Raw genomic sequence first — 8476 nt, forward strand, 5'->3', positions numbered from 1 at the left:
AAGTAAAAGTGTAACCCAAACTAATAACCGAATAAAAACACAAGACAAACTATTAAAACTATATTAACTTATCATAGATTTTAATCTTAATCCCCCCTATAGACTCCTCCGACCGTAATCCGTACGCCGTAAAAATACCAGCGTCGAATATCAGTTTTCCCGGATCAATAGCTAGCCGCGCAGAGCACCGCTCGCGGTCCCGGCGACTGAGGCGACGGCGAGCGGGGCGCCTGGCTGGGGGGCGAGGAGCGTGCCCTCGGGGACGTGCCAGGTGATTCGTGCAGCCGCACTGGCGGAACGTCTCCGTGGCGAAGGGAACGCCGGCGAGCACGCCAGGGGACTTGGCCCAGAGGGTCGCGGTGCGGGGCGCCTCGCCGACGACGAAGCCGCCGTAGTCAAAGGAGGGCGTGTCTTCGGCGAGCCAGGCTGTCACCTGGGTCGTCCAGCTCGGGGGCAGGAGGTGGGCGTAGGAGGAGGGCGGGTGCTCGAGTTCGGTCGCCATGGTTTCGGATGCTCGTTGGAGCGATGTTGCTGAAGGTGAGGTTTCGAGGATATGCGAGAGCGTATTTGCCAGTCGCGGGATGATCAACGTGCCACTGACCGAAGTAGGTAGTGGCGGTAGGTGCCGACTGCAGTAGGTAGTGGTGGTAGACAGAGCAGATGATAGAGACGAAGTCAGAGGGAGAGGGCGGGCAGGTAGTCGAAGCATCACCGGCTCTGACCCCGCCATTCCGAGGCAAGCCGACGTCGGGAGCCGCGGGGTCTGGCCTTCGCGCGCTGGGCATCGTTGACAGCTGAAGGCACCGTTGATTGACAGCTGAGGGTACCGTTGACAGCTGAAGGCACCGCTGACAGCAGCTGCAGAGGGAGCCGATTGCGCCCGAGGTTTCTGCCAGCTGTGACCACCTGTGCTCCTATGACGCGACATCAGTTCGTCTCGACGACGCGCTTGCCCAGCATCCATCAGGGCTTCGTCTCATCAAGACCCCAGCTTCATCAGCTACGATCAATCACCAATTGCGTCAACCATGGTGAGGCTCACTCGAAGTCAGGTCGCTGCTGGGCAAGACACATCAAAGTCCGTCCCGGCCGCACCACCGCCAAAGACCCGGAAGCGACAGAGCGACGCGTCTGATGAGGACTCGCCGCCTGCCAAGCGTCACGCAGCAACTTCGAAGCCCAGCACAAAAGCCACGAAGTCGAAGCCAGCACCAAGAGGCAAAGCGAAACCAGAGCCCAAGGCTGAACCAAAGAGCACTTCTCCAGAACCCAAAGCTGCCCAGCCCGCCAAGCCCGCCAAGGTCGGTCTTCCTCCATGGAGTCAACGGAAAACGCTAGGTGCTGTGCTGTTGGCCAGATGAAGCTGTCATTAACCTCGTCTGCAGAAATCTGGAGCTGCGTCCAAGAAGACGGCACCGCCGCGAAAATCCATCGACGAGCTCAAGGCGCTACGTGATGCCTACCATGACGTTCCTGATGTCAACCCCGATCGACCGGCGCGCGACCCACCCGATGCGCCCATGTTCTGGCTCATGAAATCCGAGCCCGACGTTCGCATCGAGGACGGGTACGAGATCAAGTTTTCAATCGATGACCTTGGCGAGAGAAAGATGCCCGAAGGATGGGATGGTGAGTTTCAGCTGGGCCGTCTGCTGTTCTGTCTGCGCTCCACCTTACAATGGCTGATGTCCCCAAGGCATACGCAACTACGTTGCTAGAAACAACCTGCGGCAGATGAAAAAGGGCGACAAGGCCTTCTTCTACCACTCAAACTGTAAAGAACCAGGCGTTGTTGGCCTCATGACCATCGTGAAGGAACACTCGCCAGACTGTACGTCGCCTCTCACTGCTTCCTGGTCTTCCGAAACACTAACCAGCCTAGGGAACGCTTGCATCAACGACAATCCCTATTATGATGCCTCGGCCCCTCACGACGGCAGCAAATGGAGCCTCGTCCACGTGAAAATTGAACACAAGTTCCCCGCCATCGTGCCCTTGCGCTTGATCAAGGAACTCCCTGGTGACAGCCCGCTGAAAGACATGCAGCTTCTCAAACAGTCGCGGCTGAGCGTCAATAAAGTCACACAGACAGAATTCAATGAGGTCATCCGAATCGCCAAGAGTCTCACGACGGACAAGGATTGGGAGCGAACCGTGGCCGAGACGAAGAAGCTCGTCAACTACTCGGCTTGAGCGCAATACTAATCACGAATACCACATCTTGCGTCAAGCGAATTCCATCTCATTTCTACATAACCAGTACACTGTCGTGCCCCAATTCTCCCATCTCGATGCATCCCCCCAGATCCCATCATTCCCTCCCATTCCAGTCGCTCGACACCTCTGCCGCTTTCTTCATCCTGTCTCACATGGCAGGGGCGGGAGGGGCAGCAGCAGCAGCGGCCTCACCCTCGGGCTCTCCCTGGCCGACAACAGGCTCCGCAGCCTCGGCGGGCGCCTCGCCCTCAGGCGCAGCGGGCGCCTCTCCCTCGAGGGTCAGCGACTGGTACTGCTGGATCGTCTCGTCGGCGACGCCCGAGATGACGAGAATGCCGTCGCCGATCGGGTGCAGCTTGCCGTGCTCCTCGGTCCATCCAAAGGTCTTGCGTCCGTCTTCCTCGCGCGCGTGCTCCTCCTCAATGTCGGCGACGCATTCCTCCGAAATACCGTGCACGACAATGAGATTGTGCGTCTCGTCGATCGTGAGTTCCGTGTCGGGCGCGATGTAGCGCTCGCAGGCCGCGTTGAAGGTCAACCAGCAGGGCGCGGGGGGGATGACGCCGCCCGCGACGTCGGGGTCGGAGATTGGCGTGCAGCGCTTGATGAGGCCGGCTGAGGCGAGGGGCAAGAGGGCGGACAGGGCGAGGGCGTACATGGTTGCGGTGGTGTATTTTTGGGATTGCTCGTACTGTTCGTTTGTGAAGGACAGAAAAAGAGGTGTCTTGTACAATCTGATGGCTGCGACGTTGTGGCTGAGACGGAGGTGTGCGTTTGTTCACATCCTCCAGAGATAGCGTGAAGAAACCCATATATACCCCATGGGGAACACACATCTTGGCGATCGCGATCCCGACCGCCGGGTCGCTTAGGAATGGGAGTTGCGTCAGGCTGACGACCCGAGCTTGCGCGGTCGAGACAACAGGACGGCCAAATCCTCTGGCGGCGATAATGCTTGAGTCTTGCCAAGCCGATAATGCACTGGAGGCTGGGATTGCACCTGTTCGGCACCATGTCCTGCCTGTAGTGTACAGGAGCTTGTGTAGGGCGGATGTTGCAGTGAAGCTCCAACCATATCGATGGCTTCGTCGTTGTGTTACCCATAAGTATTGATCAGCTCTTGATCGTTTCAATCAATGGATTATTATCAGACAGAATTCAGACAGAATTCCTGTTCTGTGTAATTCGGACGCTGGTAGCTAAACAATAGGTTACGTCCTTCCTGAACTAATCCAAGAGATGTAGCAGTGTTCCAGCGCTGAGGCCTGGGGACGGGCCATCGTGAGACTGCTCGATTCCGTGGCTCCGGAGAGACCCGATCTGTCTGGGATATGTAATGACGTTGTATGTCTTTGGAAACGTTCTTCGATTCTCTGGAGTTCTTCTTCTCGAAGCTTTCGACGGCCGAGAGATGGCTTCTCTCTTGAGGAGGAAGAGATACCGTGTAAACGCTATGATAGATACATGCATCATGCGGAGCTGTTGTACAAGGGCGCGGATGAAATCAGGCTATCGTGTAAAAGCAGGGGCAATAGTCATTCAATCACGGCAAGAAGATTTCCGGTTGCTGGAGTATCTCGGTACTTACGCGAAGCAAAGGACTGGATCCATAACCGCATGATACGGCACACGCTGCATAGCCACAGAACCTTATATGCCCCCATTTATTCGTGCCTGCGTCAATTATTATACAAATGAGCCTTGCATTAGGACGATTGCACATTCATTTTTCATATGGCAGGACGCACTGACACTCTCCGAGTAAATACCCAGCCCGAAAACTCAAGTTGGATACGAGTACTGACGCATCAGACCGAACACAGCCGTGTCCTATCCGAAGTAGAAAGAGGCATGGGTCCTCCTTGAACCACTTCTATGCCGAAATTCCGGAAAGCCACCTAGTAAGCGTTCATGATGGCGAACACGATCTCTGTGGCTAGAAGTAATTAGGCAGGCTCTATCTCTATACTTTCAACTAGCTGATTGCGCAGCCTCTTAGTCACTCTACGGCAGAAATTAGACGCAGTAATGATGAGCAGACCGTGCGGCGCGCCCCTCGTCTGCCTGGCCTGGGCACTTATGCAGTCTACACATGAGGCATCGTACGATCCGGATTGACGGTTCACGTTATAATAGTCATAATAGCGTCTGTTGGCTGAGTATGACTCTTAGCCCGGACTTTAAGGTTCGTCAAAACTACTCGCTCAGGCAATTGGTATCTCAGTAGTGTGCCGTGTTGCCAAGCGACGCGCGTCCACCCAAGATTCTCGGGCCGATGCAACGACTTACATCAAAATGTCGACCAAAGTTCAGCCGCAACGTGGAGATGCCATGATAACCAAGCCTTAGCATAAGTCTTGTCTGATTGAAAAAATTTGACTGCTTCGCGGCGCCAGCAAGGCCTTGTTATAACAACTCGCCCAGCCCCCCCTTCACACCGTCATTCCATCGAAATAACAAACTCAGACGCAGCTGCGAACGAACGGAAGAAGTCCACCAATACTCTTATACTGACTTGAACGGCCGCTACGCTGGCGCTACGCGATCACGCAACGTTTGGGAACCAACTGGCTGCCGGAACTCTGCAGCCGACCCGTTACCGCCCTCCTTGAGATCGCGTATTCGATTTCGATGAACAAGCTCAACCGAACCAAAGTGCGAACGGGCGATCACAGCCACAATGTTCGACAACATGACACAGCGGATTCGAAGCATGGTGGGGCAGAAAAAAGGTTCGTTCAAGCAAGCGAGTTATCATGCACCTAGTTCATTGCTGACTAGGGCAGGATCGAAAGCCTGGGGTATAGGATCCCCTGTGACGTGCAATGATTCCGCGGAGTCAAGGATCAGACAGTACGCCGAGACGGATGAGATCCAGCTACTGGCCGAGTTTCACTCTGTTCGCCATGGCCTGACGACTACGGAAGCTGCCGACCGCCGCAAAATACATGGCCTCAACATTGTCTCGTCCAAGAAGCCGCCGTCATGGTGGCTGCTGCTGCTTCTGGTGCTGCCGAACCCCTTCAACCTGCTCCTCACGTTCATTGCCATCATCAGCGTTGCTTCCCCGGGACGCAGCTGGGTACACATCACAATTACCAACGTTAGGAGACATAAGCTGACACTCAACCAGGACACGTTTGCCGTGCTCATGGCAATGGTTGTTATTTCATCTGCCGTCCGATTCTGGCAAGAATATCGCAGCATCATGTCCGTCGCCAAGCTCCAGAGCTCCGTCACAGCTGATGTGAAGGTACGCCGCAGTCCTTCGACCGCCGGAGCGTCGCCAGAACTCCCGACGGATGTGCTTGTTCATGAGAAGAACGTCGTTCCAGGAGACGTTATTGTTCTTTCCCCCGGGGATACCATAGCTGCCGACTGCATTCTTCTGGAAACCAACTACCTTCGCATCAGTCAATCGAGCCTCACCGGCGAAAGCATGCCAATTACGAAGGCGCCGGCCACCTTTGGCGACGAAAAGACGCGCGACATCAGCCTCTTCGATCTTACAAACGTAGCTTTCATGGGCTCCAGTGTCGTGTCTGGAAGCGGCCTTGCTGTGGTTATCGGGACTGGTAATGGTGAGTGGCTGACAGTGCTCGTGGACTCAATTAGCAAAGCTCATCGACCGTTCTTGCAGACACTTTCATCGCATCCACTCTGAAGCAACTGTCGAAGAGGCGCGATCTCAATGCCTTCCAACGAGGGATCAGAAACGTTTCCTATATGTTGATTGGGTTCATGCTTGTCATGGTTCCTATCGTATGTCACGTCTTTCTCCCTTCAGCATAGTAGCCCGCTAAGTGCGTCGATAGGTTCTCGCGATATCTGGTAAAGTGACCGGAGACTGGGGCCAGGCTGCGCTCTTTAGTATCAGCGTCGCAGTTGGTCTGGTTCCGGAGATGCTTCCAGCCATCGTCAACACCAATCTCGCCCGCGGAGCACACATTCTGTCTAAGAAAAAGGCCATCGTCAAGCGTCTCGACGCCATTCAGAATCTGGGTGCAATGTCAATTCTTTGCAGTGATAAGGTCAGTCAATTCATTTCTACGGCCAAGCATCTCGCTGATACAGGATTAGACTGGCACTCTCACCAAAGATGAGGTTGTGATGCGCCACAATGTTGACTGCGCAGGGCTTGACCATCGGGGCGCGCTCCAGCTCGCCTACATCAACGCATTCTCCCAGGGAAATCAGGGGAATAACATGGATGCCGCCATTATCAAGTATCGTGACGAGATTGCTAAAGACGTCGATATACCCTTTTACGAAAAGGTGGCCGTCAGTCCGTTCACATTTGAGCGTCGTCGCTCGGCAGCCATCGTCCGAGGGATTACCAAGGCGCAGATGCTAATCTGCAAGGGTGCCTTCGAAGAAATCCTTGGCCTTTGTATACGGGTCCGCCGTGGCATTAAGGACGAGCCCATCGACGCGGCCACTCGCTCAGCCCTTACAGCTGAAGCCGGCCGACTGGCAGTATCCGGCTATCGTGTTCTCCTGGTTGCCACTCGACAGATTCCGGACTTTGTTCACGATGACGAAGACTCTTTTGAGAATATCGAGTCGAATATGACCTTGGAGGGGATGCTGACGTTCCTGGACCCGGTGAAAGACGATGCCGCTGAGTCTGTAGCTCGCCTTCGGGCTTCGGGCGTTGAGGTCAAGATCCTGACAGGCGACAATCTCGGCGTAGCCGTCAATATCTGCCAAGCTATCAATCTCGTGGATATGGTGGATCATGACGATCTCCAGGCCATCACGGGCCCAGAGCTCGCTCGGCTCGAGGGCACGGATGAGTATGACGAGATGGTACTGAAATGCAAAGTCTTCGCCAAACTCACGCCGATGCAAAAGGCGCAGATTGTCAACCGACTGAAGGCTGCCGGGAACTGCGTGGGCATGCTCGGCGACGGTGTCAACGATTGCATTGCTCTTCGAGCTGCTGATGTTGGTGTTTCGGTTGACTCCGGTACCCGAGCTGCAAAGGATTCTGCTGATGGTGAGCATACATGAGCACGACATGTCGTCATTTGCTGATCGCAACAAGTCATATTGACCGAAAAGGGCCTGGACATCATTGCAGACGGTGTCAGAGTCGGGCGTGTCACGCAAGGGAACTCGATCAAGTATATCAAGGTGGGTTTTCTGTTGCTCAAAATTGGTGAAAGTGGTTAACAGATCCACAGATGGTGGCATCCTCCAATTTTGGAAATGTTTTCAGCATCTTGATTGCCAGTTCATGGCTGCCGTTTACACCAGTCAGTGAAGGAGGACATTTGACTTGTGCAGTGGACTGACCTTTCATTACAGATGAGCAGTTTACAACTGCTGGTTCAGAACCTTCTATACGATGTCAGCCAAGTTGCGATTCCATGGGACCGAATGGATGACGAATATTTGGAGCAGCCCAAGCAGTGGGCGTCCCTAGGTTGGTCAGCACGTGAGATGTTGGGCTAGGTCTATTTACTGACAGTCACAGATCTCTTGCGTTTCATCATCGTTCTCGGCCCAACGAGCTCTACCATCGACATGTGCACCTTCTGCATTGGTTGGTTCTATTATGGCATCCAGTCTGCGGACGACGCGTCGGCAGTTTCTCTGTTCCAAACACATTGGTTTCTACAAGGGTGAGTACATGTGATGGCTGTGACAAGAACCGTCTAACCCAGTTGCAGGCTCCTGACCCAGACACTCATCGTACATCTTTTGCGTACGGCTAAAATTCCTGTGTTCCAAAGCAGGGCAGCTCCAATTCTGGTGTTCGCGACCTGCGGCATCATGCTGATCGGATTTATTGTGCCATACATTCCACCTTTCTGGCCGATCTTGGACATGGTCCGGCCTGCAGACACCTTCGTCGGCATCCTGGCTGCCGAGCTCGTTGCGTACTGCATCATTGTGCAGTTCGTCAAGATGGCCTACATCCGAGTCTTCAAGTCCTGGCTTTAGATGACGATATTAGCAAGTGACCTAGGGTGCAAGTATTACCGGAAGCCCCGGCATTTTGAACCTTGGTCTCTTGTACGAGGCGGGGGGGGGGGGCACCCAGTACGCATCAGGGAATCCCCGACTGGAATTGACAGGGAAAAAAAAGAAACTCGAGGGGGGGAATATATTAGCTAGGGTTCAGTTCAAACTCATGCCGTCCAGGATTCAAGAGGGCACACTTTTGCTACACAAGTCTGGTTTTGTTCGCTATTGAGATCACCTTGGTCAGGCGTGCACCCCAATGCTAAGCTCCGTTGGGTTGGACGCGTTG

At 54.4% G+C, this 8476-nt stretch overlaps 4 protein-coding genes across 4 annotated transcripts; 2 read left to right on the top strand and 2 right to left on the bottom strand.

Moving 5' to 3' along the window:
• Positions 1 to 20: 20 nt before the first annotated feature.
• On the bottom strand, positions 21 to 502 carry VDBG_02352 (conserved hypothetical protein; the record flags this gene model as incomplete). Its single annotated transcript, XM_003008118.1, has 2 exons — positions 21 to 49; positions 139 to 502. 2 exons carry the CDS (start codon positions 500 to 502, stop codon positions 21 to 23), a joined length of 393 nt encoding a protein of 130 aa, XP_003008164.1.
• A 526-nt stretch (positions 503 to 1028) lies between these two features.
• VDBG_02353 (thymocyte nuclear protein) lies at positions 1029 to 2078 on the top strand (the record flags this gene model as incomplete). Its single annotated transcript, XM_003008119.1, has 5 exons — positions 1029 to 1301; positions 1386 to 1629; positions 1697 to 1831; positions 1883 to 2020; positions 2059 to 2078. 5 exons carry the CDS (start codon positions 1029 to 1031, stop codon positions 2076 to 2078), a joined length of 810 nt encoding a protein of 269 aa, XP_003008165.1.
• A 287-nt stretch (positions 2079 to 2365) lies between these two features.
• On the bottom strand, positions 2366 to 2875 carry VDBG_02354 (conserved hypothetical protein; the record flags this gene model as incomplete). Its single annotated transcript, XM_003008120.1, has 1 exon — positions 2366 to 2875. The coding sequence occupies one exon, from the start codon at positions 2873 to 2875 to the stop codon at positions 2366 to 2368; it is 510 nt and encodes a 169-aa protein (XP_003008166.1).
• Positions 2876 to 4897: 2022 nt separating this feature from the next.
• On the top strand, positions 4898 to 8166 carry VDBG_02355 (magnesium-transporting ATPase; the record flags this gene model as incomplete). Its single annotated transcript, XM_003008121.1, has 8 exons — positions 4898 to 5798; positions 5858 to 5979; positions 6033 to 6248; positions 6322 to 7216; positions 7301 to 7353; positions 7528 to 7645; positions 7697 to 7844; positions 7893 to 8166. The coding sequence occupies 8 exons, from the start codon at positions 4898 to 4900 to the stop codon at positions 8164 to 8166; spliced, it is 2727 nt and encodes a 908-aa protein (XP_003008167.1).
• Between the last annotated feature and the right edge of the window lie 310 nt (positions 8167 to 8476).

Source organism: Verticillium alfalfae, genomic scaffold (genome assembly GCF_000150825.1).
Source record: "Verticillium alfalfae VaMs.102 supercont1.2 genomic scaffold, whole genome shotgun sequence".
Classification (NCBI taxonomy): Eukaryota; Fungi; Ascomycota; class Sordariomycetes; order Glomerellales; family Plectosphaerellaceae; genus Verticillium; species Verticillium alfalfae.